At 33.8% G+C, this 26,255-nt stretch overlaps 1 protein-coding gene across 1 annotated transcript in view; it reads left to right on the top strand.

The window, feature by feature from the left end:
- The window catches only part of cdkal1 (CDKAL1 threonylcarbamoyladenosine tRNA methylthiotransferase), a 406,686-nt gene extending 380,757 nt beyond the window's left edge, over positions 1–25,929 (top strand). Inside the window, exons 14-15 of the mRNA XM_088929462.1 lie at positions 2,342–2,506; positions 25,200–25,929. Coding sequence (XP_088785588.1) covers positions 2,342–2,506; positions 25,200–25,367 — 333 coding nt within the window. The 3' untranslated portion in view covers positions 25,368–25,929. The remainder of the gene's footprint in view (positions 1–2,341; positions 2,507–25,199) is intronic.
- The last annotated feature ends 326 nt before the right edge of the window (positions 25,930–26,255 follow it).

The following is a 26,255-nucleotide window of genomic DNA, read 5'->3' as shown; positions in this document are numbered from 1 at the left end:
GTTTATAGAAACTGACCTGCCATTGATTACTCTATTCTTAGGACACAACAAAACTTGCCCTTGTTATAATTGATTGTGGTAGAATAATGTGTGAAGGGATCAGCAGTGTCATATTAATTCAAGGTGTAAGGAGGGTTTCCTTCTTTTCTTCCTTTCTTTTATTTGGATCTCAGAATAAATGGATTCAGAATAGATTCCAGAATGCTTCCAGTTTAAGTTGGACTTCAGTAGGATTTTTTAAATGAAAGTCTAAATCCAGGAATTTATTGTAATGTTAAAGTGTTTAATCAGTTTCCCTGTGCTTGGCACTTCATAAGTGCGTTGAACCTTCTCGTCTATCTCAGCAGGGCTCTTTCATTTTTTAATCACCTGTCACAGGGATTCTGACAGCCTTCTCGGTTGTACAGAAACCTTTGCTGTAGCCATTGGGACCATTTCGCAGTACACAATAAAATACTTGTGCTAGATAAGTGTAAAACAGCAGGTAAGTTGACTAAATTAGCTACCAGCCGTGATTAAAAAGCCATTGACATTTACAAGTGTTTTTAGTCTAGTTTGAATTTTGATTGGAGAAATATGTGCAAAAGATTCTGCTCAAGTCTTTGAAATACAAAAGAAATGAATCCGTTCAGTGATTCCTTTCGAAAACCAGTTTTGATAATGATATTTGACTTGAAATAAAAAATCCTTGCTTTGTGCATTTTCCTGGTGCAATTTTCCCAAGTATTATGGAATGAGAGTGACTGGGTAGGTGGTATGGTAAACCATTATCCATACAAACTCTTCACCTTTGGAGGCCTGGGTTCAAATCTATCTCCACGGAAATGAGTTTGTTGGACATTTGTATATATTACAAAACCACTACAGCATTCATGGCAATTGGGTATTTTCTAGCAATCATTCTGAAAAATATACTTACAATTGATGGGAACTAAAATTACCTAACAGAGTGGCCCTTTTATGGCAGGTTTGAGGTGAAGGTGTGGGGTTGAGAGAGGAAGCTTTCTGCCTGGTTAGATGCTTGTTCAATACCTGTTCTGTGGAGAAAAAATAATTTTATTCACACTGTCTGGTCATTAACTTCTTTTAAAAGTAAGCGATATATTGCAATAGGTGATATGTCGTATACAATATATATATATATTTAGTATTAGTAAAGAATTTAAGAAAGGATTACACCTGGCCTTCAGTTTCAGAAACACATTTTGTGATGAAAAGTAGTAGAATATACTTAGAAGTATTTAGCAAAACAAAGCATTTATGTTACTTTCTAATCTGTTATGATAAACACCACACCCACATTCTCTTTGCTTACAGAGTAAATTTTTTATCGAAACGCCGTGATCAGAAGCTGAGAGGAGTACTTTAGGGTCTGGAAAAAAGACCTTAAAAGTAGTAGTAACAAAGAGTTTTAGATTAAACCACGTAAATTCCAATGCATACAGTATATATTTAAAGTATTCTTTATGTGTAGACTTATAGGTGTCTTGGGGATTTCTCTAAAATGGGTGAAGAATGTAGAAAAATTAATGTATGTCCACTGGGAGCTAGCTGTGCAATATAATTTGTAGCTTATAGCAAATATCTTGTGAAAGCTATGACTCACAAATGGATGGCACTTTAAACATTCTAATATGAAGTGCATTTTGTTATTCATCTCTCATTTCTGATTGTTTTACTCCACTCTTCTATGGAAGATTTCACATTCCATAGAAGATCCTAATAATGATCATTTTTAAATGATGTTCTTGGGTATTTCAAAGTGGAGACTGGTCTGAGTTGGTTTTGAAGTACATGTGTGATATTGTATATTGGCAGTGGGAATTGCTGCTGAGCTTGACAGGTGAGTCTAGACTGGATTGGATAAATTAACCCAGCCAGCATTGCTAATTGTACAAGAAAATGCCAGCTCAGCACCATTGATCTCAATTGATTTAAGTGCTCTTTCATATCACATGGGCCAACTGGAAATCAATATGGTTTTCAGAAGACTACAGACTAGTGCAGAGTATAAAGGATCTCTAGATGATCTGAAGCTTTGTATATTGAACATTATAAGAGAAAGTCTGAAACATTCTAAGGAATTCTAAAATCTCATATCTTTCAAGTCTAGCTTTCAGTACCCTGGAAAGAAAGGATGCTTGATGGACTTTTTTTCAGTAACAGCACCCTTGATCGAGAATACACAGTAGGCCATAATTCAGCTTATGGCCACAGACGTCACACTTTATGTTTGAAATGCTTTATTGGTTTTCTGATTTATTTTCTTCTGTTTTGAAAATGCAGCTTTTAGTCTTTTACGTCTTTTATGATTCATCTTATGTTTTTGTTCCTTTTAAAGGTTTTGGTGCCAAAAATTCCTGAGTTCAAAGGCAAGATGATAGAAGTGGAGATTTATGAAACAGGAAAGCATTTCATGAAGGGACAGCCATTTGGCAATGCCAAGGTCTTTACCCCTTCAATTGCCAAGCCTCTAGAGAAGGGAGAGGTCTCTGGATTGACCACTGTAAGTATAAGAAAGCTGATAAATGTACATTTTGGTTCCTTCGTGGATAAATATTTTTTATAGCCTGTACATCTCAGTAGCAAGTGTTATATTGGTGCTGTGTCTTGGTAATTTTATATCATTGCAGAACAAAAACATGTTTTGTCTTGACACTGAAAGTGAACTGGATTTGTTTGCCAGGCCCAGAAAATACAGGTTCACCTGAAAGCTTTTAGGTTATCAAGCAATTTTTGGCAATAACCCTTATATTTCTAAAAGGAACTGGAGTTTACCATTAGCTGGTCCACCTTAATTTTAAGATTAACAATACTAAAATTATCAATACTAAACTAACTATCATGAATATCTGATTTGCACACAAAGGTCTTTTTCCCCTACAAAAATTAATTTAACACCTGGTCATCAATTCTGGAAATTAATATTTTCCTATCCCTGTTTTCAAAGTAATATCTCTATGTAATTTACAGATTCATGAAAATTCTAATAGGTGATTGGTAAGTTAATCAAAAGGAATGTCTGCTACCCTGGGCTCCCAACTACCATAGATAACCTTTTAAACTTTGGCTTATTATTTTTATGTTTTTAAGTGCAGCATACTGCTATTTAGAGTTGGTTTGCCTCAAAATGTAAACTTTTTTGTGAGTTATAAGAGAAAATGTATGCACTGCTCCCCAGATGTACTCAGATGAAATAAGACCCTAAAATGTCATATGACAAAAGATTTCTGAATAGGATCATTTGTCCTGCTGAAAAAAAAGTTATACTATTAACTTAATAGAATGTATAAAGTTTTATTTGTCATAATTAATTAAGGTCCAGAAAACACCAGGGTTACATTTAGTTGCAACCTATAGTTAGTGTTTAATAGATCTTCCCCTGGTATTGATTGCACTGATAGTTCTGTAGTGTGTTCTGAGGTTCTGGTACTTTGGACCATTTCCAAAAAAAGTTTCTCTAGGTCCCTAATATATATAATATCAGGAATTCATCCTGTCTTCCTTAAAAAATGCATAATATTGTTATTCATTATAATTATTCCATTAACTACTTTTGGTACTATAAAGGCACGTACTAATATAAAGATAACTGAAATCATTTAATTCCTTAATAGTTTGAAAAAGTGCATTGTTCATCTGCTAAGGAACAAGCCCAAAATAAAAACTTGTAAAACTTGTAAACTTGTAAAAACTTGAGGCAACTTGTAAAAAATGCTGCTGTAATGTTTTGGCTATTTCTGCGCAATGTAAGGGTATTGTCTGTGCAAGATAATCTAGTTTGCTTGGAGAGAGAACCTTATTGAATAGAACAGGTTGACAACAGAATTGAATCGTAGTGACATGAGAAATGTTTCCTTCAACTGATTGATTATACACTTTCTCACCATGAACAACAAATTGGGCTTTGCTTTTAGTGTTGTCCTACAAACATGATCTTCTTGTTTTTACAATTGCCACTGATCTTATTTTCATGCTTTGATTTTTGTTCTTCTTTATACTATATTTATTCAAAATGTTTATTTTTTATGTTTTTGCTTGCGGTACTTTTTGGTTTCATGTTTTCATATAAGCATGTTAAATGAACAGTACATCTCAGTGTAAACATCTTAAACAAGCAGTACATCTGACAGATCCTATCTTTTCACATTTACTTAATTTTAGTCTGTCTCTGAAATTATGTAGCCATTGGTGTCTACATAAAAAAGGTGAATGAAAAGTTAGAATTTGTGCTGAAAAGTAAAAACGAGGTATCTTGCTGCCACCAAACATTTAGATTCTAGACAAGACTGAAGAAAAAGAAATCTATAATCATAATATTTTGGTAGGTAGGTACTTTATTAATCCCATGCGGGATATTCAAGAGCTACAGCAGCAAGGCACAATCAACACAGTACTGTACAAATGTAGTAATACAATACAATAAATACATTTTTAAAAATGGAATAAAGAGTTACAAACAAAACAGGAAAAGCACAAACAGAAAAAAAGTATGAATGTACAGAATGCAAGGAAGATGTAATACACAGTATAGATATTGCACACTCCCAAGCATTTTGCACAGAGTAGGTAACTATTGCACAGTTGTGAATAATAAATTGTTCATGTGTTGTTTTTTTATTTCAACATCCACCCTAGTAGTAGCATAATTGTAACAAGAAACAGTTTGATTAATATAACCAAATACAAATAATACAAATTGTTTTACAGAGTCTACTTCATGCAACAGGTCATTTAAAATGGAATAGAGCACCTCATCAGCCTCTCACACCTACCGAGAAAATAATGACTCATAATTATGCAATCCAGTGGGTTTTTAAAAAGCCACAGTCATTCAAAATTATCATATTTGTCATGGGTTTTGCATCTGATAATTCTGTTCTAGGAATAGCAAAGCAAAATGATTTTTACCTTTCCTATAAGGAAGATCAGAATACACTTAATGATGTTTGTGGTGTGATTTTTGTTCGAACTCATCAATACAAAAATACACATTTTTTCCCTTGATATAACTGATCAGTATATTTGCTCCATCTTCTCTTGCTTATCATGTACCCTGTTGCTCTAACTTTCATGAAAATTTTAAGCCCCCCACAAGTAATTCTGTGTAGCTTGTGTGAATCGAATGAATGTTTTATTTCTCAGCACTGTGAACAAGAAGCATACTGCACAGCAGGATTTTTAAGGCTTATTTTGTCTAGAACAATACAAACATGTTGTACCATGACAGTCTTATTTTGATATGATACACATAAAATTCCTCCATTCATTTGGATAAGAATAGGGCACATGCAATATTTCAAAATATTTCATTTTCCAGATCTAGGTGGTAAAACTAATGCAAGTTCCTGAATAATTCCTTTATAAACTAACTGGTCACTTCAGCAAGCTTCCAAGAGCATATATGAAGTATTTTCATGATTTCTGTATTACAAATGAGATTTGTACTACATCAGGTTTTAGTTGGACGGCATAACCTTTTTGGGCATGCATCTATGTGTGTGTGGGAGAGGTTAATAATGTCATTTATTAATTATATTTAGATTTTGAGTTTTTTGTATGTTATAATGTAAATGTGGTATTTCCAGAATATCTGTTGTTTTAGTCTAAGTAAGAAGAAAAACAGTTGATTAGAATTATTTTGATATATTCCCTTCAAATTTACAAGAACAGCAGTGGTTATTCTTATTTATGGAAAGAAATATAAAATGAATGCATGAATTAAGAAAAAGTGACTTAATGCAGTGATTCCCTGCATGCAGAAACACATAGTGTGGTGGATAGACTGTGCTGTTGTATTTTAAGCTTTAATTTACACACCATTAAGCCATTTCTCCATCAAACTATAGACCTATGCAACCATTTTTCTGCCACCAACTCCTGACTGAAGAAATATAATTATTAGGGGACATTAAAGGTCAAAACAATAACTTGGATAGATTTAAGTGTGAACTATAATGATATGACAGAAAATGATTTGAAAAGAAGAAAACATTTCTCTTGAAAGACAGTAAGAGCAGTGATGATAAAAAAAACAGACAAATGTGCTGTAAATTGTAGCCTTTTACTAGAAAAAAGCAAAAAGCACTTTGAAATTAAAAACATTATGTCATGAGACCTCTATTTTGTGCCTTGGCAAATGTGGCTGTCTGCCAGAGTCTTTTTTATGTTCTGCTGAACCAGGGCTGTAAAAGCTGATGGAGTGTGAAATTAAAATGTGTATCACATTTCTGAGCATCATTTGATGTCCTTTCCTGCAGTACAAATGTACAGAGGTGCATCTTTGAAAAATAACATGTAGCTGTAGATTAACATATGGAAGAAAAATAGTGACAGTCTATCCAGGCATATAATTTCCAAATTGCTCTTAGAGATCAGTTACTTTTCTTTATCTAAAAAAGTTGGAAAGGCTATTAATGGTATTTACTTAAGCAGTGAGTGAGTTCTTTCTTTACATGAAAGGGCAGGGCCAGAAGTATACAGGGATGTGAGTGTGCAGTGAACAGCGATGATAATTCTTTGGGGAATCCAAAATCACACTCTTTAAATTTCATATTGGTCTTAATTTAAATTGGTATTTAGACATATCCTGCAGATAGGACTATATGAACATACCCAATTCCATTTGCATTCTGTGTAATAACAGTACAGTTTAAGTGTCACATTTACCATTGTTAGTCTGTGCACAAATTTTTGTAGCTGCCAACCTTTTTAAGTTGTTACCTCATAGTAAGGTGTAATCATAGAGTTGCATGAGAAATTGGAAAATAAACGGCTGTAAAGTCACTCTTAGAAAATTGGGCCACTTCCATTTGGAAAGTGTTTCAATAGTAAGGCTCAGTCTTCCAAGTTTCTTCTCTGAGATTTTGGAAACATGAGGGCACTGCAATGTGAGTCAAAAGGTATACTGTAACTTAATCCTTTTACACTGAACTTTATCCAGAGATTAATCATCAGGCAGTAAATTTAGTGAATGCTAAGGCTTACTTATTACTTTCTATAGGAGAACAGTCTTGTCTCAGATTTCTGTATTAAATTCACTAATGTCAGGAGAAAAATGCCAATTCATCAGTTCTGTTTTTAGTGTTTTTCCCCTAAATTTTCTTTGGGTTCAGTATGTTCAGCTTTGAGAAGAGTGTACTGGTCTGTTGTTGAAATATTTAGCAGGGTATTATTCAAATGATTTTAAATTTTCATATCTATTTACAGTGTACCACAGAAATCTTATAAACCCATGATTTTGAGAATTAATCCTTTAGATTGACACAATGTGGTGATTGACAAGTAGCGAAGGATCATGCATTGAGTTGTAAGAAATTTTTAAAGGTTTTTATTATTATAATATGTCATTAATTGCAGTGCACAATTGTATTATTATATACAGTATTACTGTAAGGATCTCTGATGTAACAATCCACATGCACTTGACATCTTGAAAATGTTTTTATCAGTTGTCAGTTTACCCTGCTTTCCTCCCTGTCAGTTGCACAACAGCATGGATGCCGAAGTAGTGTACCTAATCAATTCAGTTTATATTTAACATTGGTTTAGATCACAATTTAAACTACTGTATACTGCATTTTAACTTAGGTGATTAATGAAACAGTGTTTCAAAAATTTCAAGATACTTTTGAGTTGTACTGAGCTATAAAGTAGGTCACTATCAGAAAAAAAACATTTTTTAAGTCTGAAATAATGTACCAAAGATGTAGGCAGTTAACTCTACTAAGTACTTGATGGTCTGCAGAAACTAAATTATAGACTTGAGATTACATGTCAGCCAGCTGACTTTTGAATACTTTCTTGTCTGTAGTTGATGTGGAATTAAATACTGAAAATGGTTTTGTATTGAGAAATATTCCTAAGAGTTACAACGTGACCAGTGATTTTTAAAATAAAAATGACCTTTGAAACAAAAATGTAGGATAAATACCTGATTGTGATTAAGGTGTAGTCAGTTTGCAACTGATGTTTCTGCTCTGCAAGAAATTATTTGATTTGTCATCCTCCTTCATCCCATTTTCCCTGGCCATGCCACATCTTTTAAATTTTACTGTAATCGATAAAAACTACAAACTGCAGCAATGTAGCCAAGACGATGCAGATGCCTCAGAACTATCAACAGGATTCCCAAGTATTTGAAGCAGAAAAATAAGTTATTGGTTTAAGGATAGAGCAAGACTTATTTAAAAATAAGTGAGTAAATCAAAACTTATTTTTATATGCTGAAAACAGACAATTAGAATATGATTTTAGAATATTTGTCGGTTTGGGTACAAAAGTGCATGTGTAGTTATGTTTTTTTTAGTTTTTAATCTTTTTTTCTTTCTAGCTCATTATTGTCGGAGGGAGAAAGAGAAGCTTTAAACACCATAACATGTTACTAATATTTGAGAAACATTACCAATTTTTATTTTTGATCATTTTTATGTGGTTATCTTGGATCAAGATTTGCTATTTAAAACTAAGTGAAACTCTAGACTAAGCGGATCTGTGTGAGTGAAATTCAAGACTAGGTGAATCTACAAAATTTGCATTCATACTGTGGTTTCAAAATTCTCTGAATTAATTGCACTACCATCATGTATAGCATGGGTGTGTATTTTGATTTTAATGCTTCTTGCTCTAGAATAGAATCCTGAATTTTAAAGTCTGAGTGATATGCATCAGTTTAAAATGTAAAAAAATGCTTTTTAGTTTTTCCCTTTCACAAGGTTTTCCATAAGTCCCTCTTTCAGTAAATAACAGTAAATCATTTCAGTGATGTACAGTATAAATATTCAGCTAATGAAGTTTACAGAAAATAGTCTAGAATTTAGAAATCCAGCTAAAATGTGTGAGCTGAGGACTGTTAGATAAGAGCAATCCTGCATGTTTCTAAAACATTAAAAAACAGCTACATCTATTAGGGTTGCATGACTTCTTGACATTTATAGTACTGTAATAGAACAAGCTAATAAACAACTTATTGTTTTTAAGAGTGTTAGATGTATGTTCAGAAAATAATGAATTAGTCATTTGGATCATATATTTTTATAGCAACCGATTTATAATACAGCATCTTTGGAACCATGTAATTTTTCATTATTTGAATTTTAAAGAGTGAAAAAACTCAGGCTGAGCTCCCTATATCGTTATGAACACTTACACAACTTTTACTGCGTAGGTAGGCATGAATTGTGCTAGCAGTCTTGATTCTCATCCTGAAAGAAATTGAACAGTATATATCCTATACTATTATTTTATATGGAATATATAGAAAATGTAATAAACAAATCTCTTACCCTCTTCGAGTATATTATCATGCTTTCCTTTCCAAAACCAGGTTTATAAGAAAAATATCAGTTTGAGTTGACTGCTGATTTCCTTCAGTTTTTGTTTTAAGACACATTTTATTTACCACTTGCATTGCAAAATGATCACCAAACAAAAATGGTATCGGGTGTCCAGGGAAACACATCTGTTAGGATGTTTATAAAGGCATAAGTCTTGAGTAACCTACAGAGGCTTGATAGATATTTAACACTTTTTATCTATTTTAATGCTAAACAGGCAGTGTGAACTTAGTCCCCAATTTCAAGAAAAATATCAAATTCTGTCTTGGCTATTTGTCCAGGCATCTAGTGTTTTTATGAAGAAGGCATATCCCACTGTCCTATAAATATGGAAATAAAATTAGGATTCTCATTCCAAAGTTTGAAAACAGATTGATTCTTGACTTTAAAATTGTAAACTGGTTGTTTTTATCCCTCAAGACATTGACAAGACAGCTTCAATGTTATTGCTGGATCACAGGGATTTGCTACAATGCAGTCATTGAAACAATCAATATTGCAAGTGTGGAGGAGCCTTCTCTTTTTACCTCCTATCTGCTTTGTTGAGTATAGGTTAATCTATCTAAGCTTTCAAAATCAAGATCACCACTTTAAGCGCCAGCAGTATTATATCTGTATTAATTTAATTTTTATTTTCCAATTGTTTATTGGCAGTTTTGACCTTTAAGCTGTTGCCCTCTGGGTCAGACAGGAGAGCAATGTTTATCACCTTCACATAGTGTGGTGTAAGTCAACTAGTAACTGCAGTTAAACTTGACTGAGTGTGAAATTAAAGATAGGAGCTACAAGATCCTGCCATATTAAAATGAGCAGCCATTACAAATAATTAAGTGGTACTTTGTTGCACTTGGGTGCCATTTTGTATTTATGTTGTTGTGTTCTACATTATGTGTTGCATTATAACAAGTATTTCAGTGCTTTTAAATTAATTTACATTGACCACAAGCCAAAATCATACACTAACAACTAAAATAGAACCTACCGTATAGCTCCACTTGCCTGAAGCTATACTACTTTCATTTAAATTAGATTTATATTAATGCTGTAAATAATTAATAACACAGAGCAAAATGACATTTGTACTCATAATGTTTTGTACTTGAATAGCAAATTTAAAATTATCTTTACTTTCAGACAAAACTGCAGAATTAAGTTGTTATATGTACTGTGTGTGATATCTTAGTATCAATGCATTTTCATTCTGTGATTTAAAGATAAAATCAAAAGTTGAACTTTTACTTTTTTAATTTTTTGTTCTCTTTCTTGCTCCTTTCTGACATTTTTTCTGCACACAATTTATTTTAAAACTTAGGCTTTAAATTTAACTATTGTTTAATGTGACAAGATTACACACATCTTACACATGGTAATTGTCCTATCAGGCTGACTAGAGGCTGGGATGCTTGTTCTTTTAAAAATGATAACTGTTTATTTTTCTGCATATTAAGTCACAGTGGTGGAGAGGCATCTTTGGAAAGAAAAGGCAGGAGTGCTTGAATGCTTGTCTTTTTAGACAATCTGGGAGTCTTAATGCATTGCATTAGTTTTAAATGGAGAAGAACATTTAATTCAAATGTAATTAAATCAATGATCAATAGTATCAAAGTGGCTGAGTAATGTACTCACATATTTTAGATATGCATATTTGAATTAACAAATTCGAAGAAACCCCAGATTAAGAGGCTGTATTTTAATACAGAATTTTTGCACAACAAAAAAATAGACATTAAAAAGCAGTAAACCTATTAAAAGTGTAATTCATAGAAACATCCCTAGGGTGATATAACATACCCATCTGTATATTCACATTTTATACTACACTAAAAGCATTTTAAACTTTAGTTATGAACATGGACTATGGACTACTTTAAGTTCAAGAAACAATTCATGATTTGCTAGTATTATTTTCCTTTATATAGAAGCCCACTTAATAGGATGCATGTTTTGAAAGCTCCACAGGGACCAGATGCTTGGTTTAAAACCCTGTACATCTTTTAACAACTTTTTAAATCCTTTGCTTTCAGTACTGATCACAGTTTTTAACTCAGTGCTGCTTAACACAGAGCCCTCTTTGCAGTCAGTCTGCTTGAAACCTCTGCTTGAGTTTCACCCATCCTCCATCCATTCCATTGAATGTTGAATTTCAGAAAGATTTGTGTTTCTGTTTCATAGTGTTTTTCTGGAAAGTTTCAGTCAAATTACATTATGTGGGTAATTGGAGTCATGACCTTACCATTTTATATCCAGTTTTGCTCTAGAACTCATGTTGTAGCACCATCCACAAAACAGTCAAAAACATCAGTATCGCATAGTTCAGCCTGGCTCACAATACAAGCCCTGATGCAGGTGTTTGTCACAAAGACACATTATATGTACCAATCACATTATAGTGGAAAAATGTAAATTTTAACAATATTTGTAAGTGCGGTTTTTAATAGATGGAAAGACCCCATTCTTCTGGGGTATCTCTTCAAATGGACAAATATAGTGAATTTGTGAACACTAGATACAGGCTTTTCTTTGTAAAAGTGTGGAACTCTGCAGTTAGACTGAAATTTGAAAATTAAAAAACAAGTATCAACTTAGTGTATAAGGAAGGAGTACAGTGCTGATTACACTACTACAGATTAACAAGCCAAAAAGCATATGGATCAAGGATAATAGATAAGGCTCAATAAAAGAAATGAAATGTATTGACCAGTATAGAAAATGTAATTATTAAAGAGTAGGCTACTGTAGATCTTAAAAAGTGTAATTTATTTTCAGAAATATTGTAGATAACATTTAGTATTTATGTTTCTATAAGATAATTCTTTTTCAGCATTTCAATTTTCTTCTTATACATCCTGAAATGAAACTGTGGATTAAATTCTGGAGTGTTTTATGAAAAGAACAAAGACATTGACAAGAGAAGAGCTGTTCTCCAGTAATAAAGATCCTCCATTTTTTCTCTTTTTCCCTTTCCAACAGTGCACCACAGCTATTCCAGTCACCTTGATAGAATGTGCCTTTACCTATTGTGTCAAACCAAAGAACTCATTATGCTGGTGTCTGTGGTTCAGCACAGATTCTCTGAAAAGGAAAAAGGATGTTTCACATACACTTACAAATGTAAGCACCCTGGACTCCACTACAGCAAAAGTACACTTGAATAATGAGGTCTTTTCATACAGTCGTATTTGAAGCTAGATTTAAGAAAAAAGAAAGATACTTCATCTTGCAGTGACAAAAGATAGAACTCTAGATTCTGCTACATTAAATTGTCTAGTCTCACACATATTCCCCAGCTTTCTCTTTATCAATCTTTATGTTTATTTATTTCAAGGCCTTTTTCACTGAAATACTGCTGCGAGATGCCACCTTGCTATATAAACTAAGCCTTGGAGGCTGCTGAAATACAATAATACATTTACATTATGTATGTCAACAACAGTGATAAAATATCGAATAGCCATTAAAAAGTGTCTTGTGGTGCACCTACTGGATATCTCGCTGAATTTATTCATGCCGGCGATGATGCTTTAATAATTCACAGGCAGTATCTCTAAACACCTGGAAGAGGGAAAAGATTTTGAAGCAGTTAATTGCTAACTGCACAATTTTGTATATTTACTAACTACACTAGTGGAGTATTGCTGGCATTTTGCATCATTCTGCCTACAGACTAACAATTCCTCTAGGATAGTCAGATGGTAACTGCCCAGAGCAGCTTAGCCCAAATAAAAGCTACAACCTTCAAAGATTGGCTTGCCTGACTTCAGGGCCATTTTTAAACTACTTTTCGTTCTAGAAAGAAAATAAAGGCTCAGTGCCACATTTCAGATATAATATTTGCACTTGGTTGCTAGTGCTTTTTTATTATTTTTCTATTCTTTTATTTTATTTTTTAAAAAATGCTTACAGAAATGGTTCAATTACTCACCCCACCATAGTTAAACACATAAGAAGAAAACAGAAGATCGTAAACAGAAAGAGGTCAATGGATCCATCAAGCTTGTTTGCTAGCTAATTAATGCAAGGAACCTGACCAGTCATTTCTTAAAGGAGGCCAAGGTATCAGCTTCAGCTTGGTAAATTACTTCACCCAAAACAGTGAAATGGTGCAATTACTTTGGCACATCTTGATATGTACCATGTAGAATCTGTACCTTGGAATCTACAGAGTAGTATTAATACCATAGTTAACATATCTTGATGTGAAGTGCACTCTTTGACTCCCATTTCATTAAATTATTCACTTAACTTCATTTCTCATTTGCTTGATGACAAACTGTTTACTGTGTCAGCATAACTTTGAATAGGTCTTTTTAATTTGAATACCTTTGAGTAAACAAATGTACATATGAAAACTTGAAATATTAGAATTAGTTATGAAGAGTTAGCTTATGCACCTGTTTCTACAGATTTGTGTGCCATTGATTTTTAATTCAGGTGGGTAGCTGCGTCAGCATGCGTAGGCTGCAAAGGAACAAGTAATAGGTTTATTCCATGCTGAAAAAAAGAAGAAAGAGAACACAACGTTTCGGCCGTGGAGCCTTCTTCAGGTGTGACACCTTCACACCTGAAGAAGGCTCCACGGCCGAAACGTTGTGTTCTCTTTCTTCTTTTTTTCAGCATGGAATAAACCTATTACTTATTGATTTTTAATGTCAATAATAGCGCTACTTATGTTTTGGTTTAATAAAAATTACAATAATATTATCAATAATAACATCTAAAGTTAAAAAATGTGTTTTATCATTTAGTGTGATCCTTGCACTATCTTTTGCTTGCTTAATTTAGTTGTTAACCAGCTACAGGAGGTACAAAAAACTGATTTAATGTGTGAAAATACCTGTTCCCAGAGGTATGTTGATCCAAATGCTGAAAAAAATCCCAAATTGCCATCTTTTAAACAGAGTTTAAAACACTGTGCATTGTCAAAGTTATTGACATTTGAAACATTGTGTCTCCAAAATAAAACAGTGATTAAATGAAGTGAAATTTTATTGAAAACAAAACTCAAATTGCCTTTAAGAAAATACAGGAACCAGATCTTTAGGTGGTTTTGTTCAGACGCTATTGAAAGTTTAGTTCATTCATATGCGTGATGTTGTTGGCTAGAAACATTCGTTTTGCAACCCTTTTTTCACCATGCCAGTCAAAAAGACAAAAAGATCTTGATTGCATCAAGACAGTCCACAAAGAGCGCCATGACCTTCCCACAGCTTTACACTGTTTGACTTTACACTTAAGTGTGAAAAATGTTATCAGCGGCACGGATTGCAAGCTTTCCTGTGACAACAATAGGCTGAGCCTGCGAAAAATATTGCAGTAAATAAACCGAGCAGATCATTTTTTCCTACAGCAAAAGAGCTTTCATTGGATAGTATGTTGTAGAGAACAACCAGGCAAGCATAGTTTTTTTTACTTATTTTCTTTGGGTCTCGTTTTAAATTGTTTATTTAGATTTTTATTCCACATGCTGCTTTCAGTGCTCGTGCCATTAAAAATCACTTTGCATGCCAATAATGGCATGCATGCCGTAGGTTACCAAACCCTGCATTGGATAATACAGTTACGAACAAGAGTAGTCCATTTGGCGTTCTAGCTCATTTGGTAGTTGGTAGTTAATTGATCTAAGGATCTAATTTTAATAAGGAAGCCATTTTTATAAGAGGTTTGGGTATCGGCTTCAATTACATGGCTCAGTAGCTTGTTCCGTACTCTCACAACCCCTTGAGTAAAGTAGTGCCTCCTCTTCTCAGTTTTAAATGAACTTCCGCATAGTTTATGCTTGTGTCCTTTGGTTCATGTTTCACTGTTCATTCTGACGTCTGCCGGGTTGACATCTTCCTTAGTTAACACCTGAGTGAAGTATTCATTTAGTACATTAGCCATTTCTCTCACAGTGTCTAGGAGTTTCCCATTACTGTCCAAGAGATATTTTACTTTATCCATAACAGTTCTTTTGTCATTGTAATACTGAAAAAACTACTTTTATCATCGTTAGAACCCTCATTGCAGTATTTCTTACAATTTCACTTTCAGTCTTTCTAATGTAGTTTTTACAATGTTTTTACATTGTACTCATTTTCTTTAACTGGATTATGTTGGTTTTTAATCATTTTATACAGCACATTCTTTTACCATATATTTTCCCATTTGATTTGTTGAACCATTTTGGATACCATTTTTTAGCTTTTGATTTACTTTTGTTAACCAAAATTTGCAAACCATTGTCTGTTTAATCTTAGTAATAATAGCATGTAACTGAAATATATATATATATTCATATACAGCACATACTGGCCTGGGTATATTATTCAAGGTAGAAACAAGGATTAGAATGACAATATTCTCTTACTATACAACAGTGTAATTTTATAATCATGTGCAAGGTGTCATTTGCAATAGTGCTTCAATTATGCTATAAGACAGTTTATGTACAGTATATAAAAAAAATAATGTGACAGTTTTGGTTAAAAGATTATAATGATCCTAAGGAAAGTGATCAAGTAGAAATGAAAACTTCAGAAGTGAAAGCTTTTTCTTTTTCTCTTAATTATAAAGGCACTTGTGACTTGAGAAAATTTCAATCCAGATTTCCAAATGACTGAAGATATAGTCAGTTAAGCCTTCCTTCCCCTCTAATTTTATATTAATGATCTGCAATATTCAAGATCATTTATCATTGGTAGCCAATAAAAAAAATGTTAAAACTGGTATTAGATATATTTTGTTTCATTTCAAGACCAAGACTTGTCTCATTGTGCAGCCTCTATTGCTATGCCTTGGAGAGGTTAGATTGTGTCACATCATGCCGTTTATCACTTCAAGAAAAGGGCAGGTGTGTTGAAAGGTGTACCTAGGAGATCAAGTGAAGGAACGTATTCTTTCACTGCTAATTGATTGCAGGTGAAAGAAGATATCAAGTAGAAATGTCACAGAGACATAGCTTCCAACTCTGGTTCAAGGGGAATAATGCTAAGACTTTGGAAAATGTCTTTGGGTTGTATGTCACAAAAGTCTAAAGAAGTATAGCAGAGCTACTTCTTCTGCTTTTTATTTCTTCATCTTATTTTTTATATTTATAATACATTTATTATACATTTTCAGTTTACATCTTAGTGTTGTCAAACAAAAGAGAAATAGAAAACAGCAAAAGTAAACATACTGTAAACTAATATGTTTAAATGTATGGGCTGTATGTTGAGTAAGCAGTTTAGCAGTTAATTGCAGTAGAACTTTACTGATTGTTTCAGGAATTATAGTCATACATAATTCTGAAGAGCTGATTATTTAGATTATAAAGCTAGCAGAACATAAGACAGTAAATAACTGGGATTAATGTCTTTCATTTACTGGTAAAGCACAACAGGTGTAAATAGATTTTTGAACTTTTTCAAAGTAAGACATTAATAGACATTAATAACTGTATTTGAAAACAGAGAATAACTTACAGTAGCAGTATTTTGTTTTTTAGACTTTTGTGTATATTTGTATGGGTGTGATTATCCAAAATCTTACAAACTCAATTTTCTAGCAATACCAAACTTTCCTGACAAGCAGTTCAAAGAGGTAACTTGTGAATTATTTGTGGCAGAGTTCAGCTCCAGTTCAGCTCACCTTTCAATTGTAAATGTTCTGCATTTTGGGACCTCTCACCAAAGCATCGGCATCACCCTGTGACATGAAAAACTTAACGCGAGTTTACATTTAAAAAAAACCTTAAACATTGTAGAAAGACTTGAAGCGTAAGAAAATGGAACAGTATGGAGACCCTTGAGATTTCTTGCACTGCTAACACACAGCAAACACTGTCATCAGACACATATAAAGAATTTAAAAGAATATTTTTAACTTCTTTAGTAGATTTGAATTTCATCAAATTTAAACACCTCTGGCTAGTTATGGAGCCATTTAAGCTTGGCTGCACAGTGTTATCCATGGTAGGGTCCAGAGAAAACATCAGGCATGAGAGCGATGTAACTGATTCTGAAACAGGAACATCCACCACAGCCAGAGTTTTACGCACAGTTTGCAAAGAGGCTCAACGTCATAAACTGTCTTATGGTTTTGAACACAAAATGAATCCTCACTAACTGAATGGCATTCATATGGGACTGATTTTGCATTACAGTGATGCATGCTCAAAAATTCAACAGCATTTCCTCAGAAATGAGAAGAAAATTGTTTGAGAAGATTGTGCAGTGTGTTCCTAACATACGTCTAATGCTTTATGAGGCTACAATGTGAACAAAGAAAGTGTCTTAATTGTGTAAGCCTTCTACTGAGAATTTTAAGCTTTAAATAAATTGATATATTTTTCAGAATGGCTACCCTTGGGTTATGTATGTAATGAGTGTAGCTCTGCTCTGCCCCTGCCAGGGTTCGAACACGGCTGCTGACAGGTTCAGAGCCACACAGCTCTACTCCCTAAACAGCAGTGAACTCAGCTGCGCCAAAAGACTCGGTCCTCTACCACAACAGAATTCTTCATTGTCTTGGTTTCAGGTTGAGGTCAGTTCTGTAATGTGCCCAGTCCGATTCTGAAACCCTACTTACTATAAATCCACCAGAGTGGAAATATTTCAAAACTAGAGTATGCCTAATGGCACATGATTGTGTTATTTGAAATGACTGAATCAAAAATGTTTTTTTAAGTTACCCTGTTAGCAAGATATCAATGTTGGTGACTTACTGCAAAATCGTGTTAAAAGTCTGTAACATTGATGTTTTCCACGTTATGGTTAATCGCTCCGCTTCTTCCATTGCCCCTCACACATCCCCTCTCTCATTCGCATTGGGCTCCGGCACCTTGTGATTTACAAATTAAGCACTGGAGATAAATGCATCATGTTGAACATAATAGTTCAGTGCTCTAATGTTAATCAGATTCATGAGTGTTCCACAGTGTCTGTCAAAGCTACGTGTATAGAGCTCAAGCCATCTAGGAGTTACACATACTGTAAATGAAAATAGTGAGAAATAGAAAGAAATATCTTGCAACTGGACTTGGTCTCAGGAGATCGAGACAAAGGGAACAAGAAGAAAATAGAATACTCATAGGGCACAGTTGAAGACTGTGGAATGTGTGGCTTACCTAGCTGAAATGTAAGTCTCTAGTCTAATACTGTCTGTACTATGGGCCTACCAAAGTGGAGGAAGTGAACACAACAATCCAGTTCGATTTTTGACAAAAGCAATCCGATTGTCGTTTCCGGATTTTCCTGGCACAGAAGGACTGGAGAGTGGAAAGGGCACACAGGATTTATAGAGATTACTTTGCTGGAGATCACAGTAAGCCTATAGCGTTCACTTTCAGAATTCTTTGCTGCCCTAATAGTTCTTTTTGCAAGTATAAATTCGTTTTTAGAAAAAAAAAGTTTGACAGTTGAATATTCTTGTAGATTAATATATTTATCTAACCTTATTAGATTCTGTTAGATTGAGTAAGATATATCAAATTCATCTAGAAAGGCTGATGGTTTTTTATTTCTAATATTTTACGAAAGACATCATACAGTGCTTGTATCTTCATGGGATCCTTTTTTAATTTAAATATAATTTTTACATTTAAAACCAAGTTCTAAATGATTATCATTTTGTGTCTGACTCAGTTTCTCAGTTTAATCAGTGGGTGAAACTGAAATGAAAGTGGTGTCAATATGTATGTGTTCTGTGTTGAGTAAGATGCAAAATTATTTTTTTCATGTTCAGAAATCATTATACAAATGTACTAAAACAGGAGGGTTCTGCTTTCGGATTCACATCTGTATTAATCCAGAATAACATAAATCAGAAAAGTCAGGTAATTTAAAATACTTTAAAAGGCAAACTATCAAGAGACGTCTGCAGCCAATTGTACAAGAACTACTAAAGACTGGATACCGAGATTTATATTGCATGTCAGACAGGACCTTTTAAAATCCCTTGTGGCTCTGCATCTCCAGAGATCCTGACTCATAAAAATAAATCTTTAAAATCCTTCTTAAACCTGTTATATATTCACTTTTGTCAATGCATATCCCCAAAGAAATCAGCAGGATTTTGCTGTGAAGAGGAGAAATTAGAATGAGAAATTACAGTGCATAATAATTAACAACAAGCATGGCAGACAAGAAAATCTGATTCGTCAGATCATCGGTCTGTCACATCAGCAACTTTCTGGCTATGGCTTTCTTAACCCCTACCTAAATAGTTGCCTTGTCCCTGCATGTTTGTTAGTACTGGTTCAGTACATTAATTCCAGTTTCGTGCATTTGGCTTGCATTTTGATGTATTAGTGCAGGCACTTAGCAGTTGTGAGATACGAGAAAGCTGGTTTTTATGCTGATAGCCACTATATTTTAAGGTTGTTTTAAATGCAATTTATTATGGAGTTCAGAATTTACCAAGGATATGTCTCCTAAAAAGAAAAGATCTATAAACTGATAACCTAAGTTGCTTTTTATTAGTTGAATTTAATTTCATGCTTTGTAAGATGAACATAAAACATTCTTCTTACTGTTGAATACTGTTAAAAATACAGTACTTCTGTTAAATCTCTGTGCTTCATAAGCATGTCATGTTGCCTTAACATTGTACAATTTTGCAATATAGGCAGGAGTTCACATCCTTTTTAGCATTTTCTCAAGAGTATTTTTACGGGGTATATCTGTATAATTAGCTGTATCACAACAATGGACATGTTGTATGGCTTTGAACAGTGTCCTTTTAAAGGTTTCTTTAAAAACTTTCATGGTCATATGCGTAAGAATAGAATTCTATCAAACTGGGGATGGTTTGTACTGTTTTTCAGCCAAGTGTCACTTGCACATGTACTTTGGAATGGTAAGGAATTGCACTATCCTTTAGCCTTCTTTTATACACAGTATGCTTGTGGCTGCTTTAGGTTCAGTTCATTTCTTTAGTTCGTGAGGCTGGATATGTATGAGAATGGTGGAAGGAGGAATGAAGAGATCTGTTCATATGATGTTCTTGATTGTTTTCTATGCATTATTTCTTTGTTTGCATGGAACAAACTTCTATTTCATAGGAATGACTGTAACTATTGTTTTAAAATGTTACCATTAGTCCACATCTAACCTTTTGCATCTCCAATTATTCTTTAACGCATAGTGATAAATGTAAAATTGACTTTGAGCATTCCAAATATGTTTACTGTGCCTAGCTTATGTGAACCTTGGGGCACAGGGTTTTTAAATGGATCCCAAGCTAACAAACATGGGCATTCTACTTAGGAAAACTTTAAATGTAATATGATAAGCAAAAAGAAATTAAATATATGAAGTCACTAATAATGGCTTATATTCTTCAGTTTTCACTGTGCTCTATGGAGCATGTAGTCAAAAAGACATTTGAGGTGAGACATAACAATTCCAATTTTATGCAGGCTGAATTTATTACTCTTAAAACATGTAAGCATTTGAAATATAACAATTTTCAACAAACAGAAAATGTTAGTTTTGTTATTTAATCTGGTCAGAATATATCAGATTGTATATATTTCTTTCTTACCCTAAGGTTTATAAAAGTTTTGAAATCCCTCAACTGTACTGTTCATGTATTTGTTCTCTGGGTATTCCAATAGTTTTTGCTGTCTCTCCTTATGCTTTTCTTGCTGTAAAACAGTAAAGGTTTGCCTTAATTTTTGTAATTTAAATGTAAGATTTGATCACACAATCACCATTATTATTGGATTTAGAAAGGGCTGTGTTATTGCTCACTGAATTAGATGTTACTAACTTCTAATAGTCATATTTCAACAATTGCTTTTCTGGACTCTAATGTGATTCAGTTAAGGATAAGTAATAAAAAAACCTTTGTTAACCTCTAGATATTAGCTTTAGTAGCTTCAAAAATGAGTATTTCAATTTAAGGGCTAAACAAAGTTGAGAGAATTACAAGCTATACCATTGTGCTATGCCGGTGTATTTCATCCCTTCAGACAAGAGTCTGTTCCGAGTTCTTTAATAGTTTTGACATGTGTACACTAGACTGAGACTAACAAACCCCTATCAATCCTGAATTGAATTTTGTATCTTGCAATTCACTGATAAGCCTTGAAAGGAAAGAAAATTGACTTCTTGAACAAAAGAGGCATCAATAATTGATTAAATAGCCATCAAAGATTGATTTAATTATTTTTACCGCACCTTGTGCTGTTAAAGGTGAAAGCCACTGAGCACAAGAGTCATAGTGACCTTCCCAGCATTTTGCATCAATCAGGCTGAAATTCTTTTGGGAACCTGTAAGCATTCTGAAACCATAAAAAGGAATGTAACATTCATTGCATTTCTCTATGAGATTGGAAATGATGTAAGTATTATACAAAGCAGGTCAAAGCTTTTCAGATGAGTTCCTTTAAGAAATTATAAATTTGTGTCTAGGAAAAACAGACCTTCAACATTGTGTATCATGAAAACAAATTTAATTTTCAATTGACAGAATACTGCTCTGATTATATTCTTACACACACTAGTAAGATACATTTCTTCCTTCATGTGATATCTATGTTGGAACGTGATAGTCAGTCTTACCTCTAAAGAAAAGGACCAGCATTCTTGAACCAATAGGTTCCTATCAACAGTCTGGAAACCTTTCCCACCTAGCCTACAAATAAGCTCTTGTGGTTCTTCACTAGGTTTATTGACAATATATTATATGATTTGTCTGTGTCTTGCTCAGAGTTGAGCTGACTTCTGAGATGGCAATACAAGACAGACAGTGATCAATGAAGCGTCTGCACAAGGGCATGCAACACAGATTACTTTGAGTTTTCTTCAAGGCAAGATTATTCAGAGAATGATTTTAAAATTCATTTGATCATGCAGTAAACACCTACATAATTCATTGCATCTTGGTAGTTGACCATGCAGCTTGCTTCTGCACCAGCACCAGTCTCTTGAAAAAAAAAACAGCACAGAGGAATGCAACCTTCTGATTAAGAGTGCAACCCAGTCGTGCACTTGCCAGCCCTGCTGTGGCTTATCGCTTGTTTGTGGCAGCATGGGACTGGAAATGGGTCAGATCAGAGGTGGTATCTGCAACAGGGAATATGCAACCTCCTGTCAGAAGTCTTTATGTTAGCTAACAGAGTGCTGCTGGGTGGCCTCTCAGAATTTGGACAAGTAACTGGAGATAGTATTTTTAAATGTTAGTTATGTATTAGTTCTTGACAGATTGTACAATTGAATAATCTCCATTAAGGCATCTGAATATGCCAGTTTCAGTAACATAAATAAGCTTCTCCGTGATTCCCATAATTCTTGAGCAGTTTTCAGAAGCTAAGATTAGCTTACGTGTATCTACTGTAGATGTTTATATTATTCTGTGTATTTTTTATGCTGGTTTGCATTACTATATATTCCTATTATTTTGATTTGGACTAAGTGATTATTTTAGGTTTAAACTTGTCTTGCTGGGCAGTGCTCACAAATAAAGCTAGTTTGTTCCATTTTTCCTACTTGCATATTGTCTGACCTTAAAGAATGCAGCTGAAATATAAAGACAGAAACTGACAAACTGTGTGAAAGGGTATAGGATCTGGGATCATGGGGGATACTGATAAACTTTTAAAGCTTTGTTTGGAAAGTTATAGAAGATAGTGCTCTGCCAGGTTGTCACTGAGAAGTCTGCTACAATTTACTCGAAGTTCACTCTGTCTTACGTACGGTTAATGTGGTATTTCAACTGTTCTTTAAATAACAAGAAGTATTGCATCAGGCACCTACACATAAGTTTTGAAATGTCAGATTTAAGAATTTAGTCTGCTAAGCCTTAAATTTCAAAGCTTTAGTTTCAATTAAATTATTTTTTATTTTATTTTCTCATCTTTCAACTAGCTCCAATTGAACCTCATGTGACTCTTAAAGTAATCCCATAGTTCCATCCTACTTAAATCATGCCAATGTTTTTGTTTTTACTCCTAGGCATGAAATATACCTAGTTTAATGGGAAACTGTAATGCTTTTTCTCCAAATTCTTGACCTATGAGGGATAGAAAGTGTTAAAATAGTGATCTAGTGACAGCAAAAATGCACAAGACATAGTGAAAACAACTCACTTCTAAACGTTACACTTTTTCTTAAAGTTTAAATGTATTAATGGATACAATATTTGCACTGTCACTTTAAGCTACACCTATATTTTGAAGTATTTAGTCATTATTTAATGCTAAAGCTTAAATGTTGCAGAGCCCCCTCCCCCATCTTCTCTTCTTCCCTCTGCTCATCTCATCTTCGACTTGAACGATCAGACTGTAGACTTCGTTTGTCTTGCCTTCATAGCGCATTGAGACAGGTTCAATAGTGAGCTCTTTGATATGAGTGATCAAGACAAGTGTTGTGGGTAGGGAGAGAGGGTTCTTTAACATGTAAAGGAGGAAGGGGGTTACCAAGTACAAACAGGGCCATTTGAGCTATATCAATTATACCAGCCACGGAAGGGACTGAATTTCAAGAAAGAAAAAGAGGGAAGAAAAAGCACAGAAGAAAAAAAAGACTTTAGGCATGAAAGAATGAATGCTGGTAAGGAGAAAGAAAAAGTCAAAAAGAAAGTAAGATGAGTGAGCATGGTCACAAAGTCTTCAAAATCTATCATAAATGAAAGACAATCATAAAAAGCAGGCCTTCCTGCAACACACACACAGTTTAAAATAGAAATTTCCCCATGGCTATCGGAAGAGATCTATCAAGGTGTCTAAGGGTTGGTTAAACTGATTTTTAATATCTTCTAGTTTTTACTTTTATGATTAAATTTGAAGCTGTTATGACAGTAATGACACTTATTTAAATTTTTAAAGTAGATGATAATGCAAATAAAGGTAGAAAAACTTAAAGGTAAAAAATGTCAGTCTTTTACATAATTACTATTGCCTGTAGAGCAGGGACCTCCAGTTCTTCTGATTTTGTTTTGAGGCATAAAATACCCATTCAGTTTGGTATTTGGCTGATATTAGGAGCACTAATGCTGTATAGTGGATATATCACTGGGTTCACAATCTCTGCTTTGCCCATGAAAGGAGCACCCCTCTAGTGCTACTTAACCAATAATACCTTAAACCCGTTAGAAAATTGTATTAGTTCCTGAAATGGCAGTTTTATTTTAAGTGAGGCGTCTTCTCATTGCATAATAAATATTCTGGTAATTTACAACCTGTTGGGGAAAATGTAGGAGACTTATTTACCAAAGAAATAAATGTAGTTAACAATTGTACAATTCCTTATTGTCATTTACTAGTTCCTTTCAGTTTTAAGCCTTTCAAATCTACAGTACATGACATAATTGATTCACAGGAGAAAAAGAGTTCGAAATCTCTGTACAGAATTTGAATAAATTTGTCTTAACATTTATTAGTAATACTTCCATTTGTTTAGTGATTTTCATTAAAATGATTGCACAGAGCTTTATATTTAGGTGGGACCCATTTTTCCATCACTAAAGTGCAGCACCCTGGTTGCTCTTGGAGGTTTGACTTCACTGTCCAAATCCAGCCTTGTTGTTTTGCTTCTGGGTATCTGATACGGTCACCCTTGAAGGTGGCAAAGCTAGAATTATAAATGTCGAAAAATATGTAGACTTTTATAAAGAGTAATTATATATGCTATAAAATTTAATAAATTTTTTTTTTTCAAAAAATGTTTTCTGTTTTTCTCCCCCCATCAACTCCATGCCATATCTTGATATTTAACATATGAGTGACATTCAGTGTTTCAGTCTAATTCCAGGAGTTACATGATTTTACTATAATTATCATGTCTTAGTTCCTGACCTGAAATTGCTACTCCTGTTCTTGGAAATTCTTGAACCCTCAGTGCTATATTTTGTACGAGCCCATGTAAATATCTCCTAATCAATGTTATTTTGTTTCTTAAACAGGAGTTCACAACTCTCCGTCAAAATAGCAGCAATAGTAAGCCAGATCTGTGTTCTCCAGAGCTTCTCTGTCAGACGTGGACACTGAGTGGATTTGGCCTAAAGCTGGTGTCTGTGGGACTGGCTGTGTTTGCAGTGATTGTAGCCTATGCAATGGAAAAACTCTATTAAAATAAAAAGCTGAGAACATGCCCACAGAGAAATATTCTTCCAGCATTGCTAGGATGGTAAAAAGGATGACATCTTCAAGTGTGCTTCTAAACAAATTGAGATCAATACAGATGAGTAATTGGATAAGCGATGGTCAGTTATTTTTGGTTTGTCAAGTCTGGATAATTTCATAAATGGAGATCAAGGCAGGTGAATAATGCTTTTGTTCAGAATTTTTCAAAGCCCAAAAACTTATGTTTACCTTTTTAATGTAATAAATGTAGGGTTACAAGGACTTTGAGATAAAATTATATTACTGTTCTGTAAGTGTTGCAAACAGTTTATTAAGCAGTGTTTGCTACCTCTTGTTTTTTTTTAATCATGCCATTGATTTATTTAAAAAAAAATCTGTTATAACATCAATCTAGCATTGAAACATGTATGCTTTTATCTGTATAGAATTTCATTTTAAAAGTCAGGGATTTTATTTCCAAGATTCTACAACACCTGTTTTGTTTCTCCTGTGTTATTTTTTCCTTGTTGTTCACTGCATAAGAAACCTTAATAAAATATATTCTTCTCAATCTTTTTTGATCTCAGGAGTAATCTTTATAGAATGTTCTGCTTGCAGTACTGATGCAAGAAGGGGGGTGGTTATTTTCTTTTTATTTCAGTCTGTTTGTAGTTATGTCTCCGATATGGGAACATGTCTACTGGATGTATAATATTTGTGACAATTTGTGTATGTTACATTGTGCATGTATATGTCTTTCTGTCAGCTTGGATGTGTTTATGTGTGTCTCTGTGCCTGTGCGCAAGCAGTTGCAATTTGGTGGAAATACAATACCTAGGTTGGTGGGACACACATTTCTGATGACATGTTTTCTTCCATCCCAGAAACCCTGCAAA

Source organism: Atractosteus spatula, chromosome 12 (genome assembly GCF_055471065.1).
Source record: "Atractosteus spatula isolate fAtrSpa1 chromosome 12, fAtrSpa1.hap1, whole genome shotgun sequence".
Classification (NCBI taxonomy): Eukaryota; Metazoa; Chordata; class Actinopteri; order Semionotiformes; family Lepisosteidae; genus Atractosteus; species Atractosteus spatula.
The sequence above is the reverse complement of the archived record's forward strand: the minus strand, read 5'-3'. Positions and strand labels throughout refer to the sequence as shown.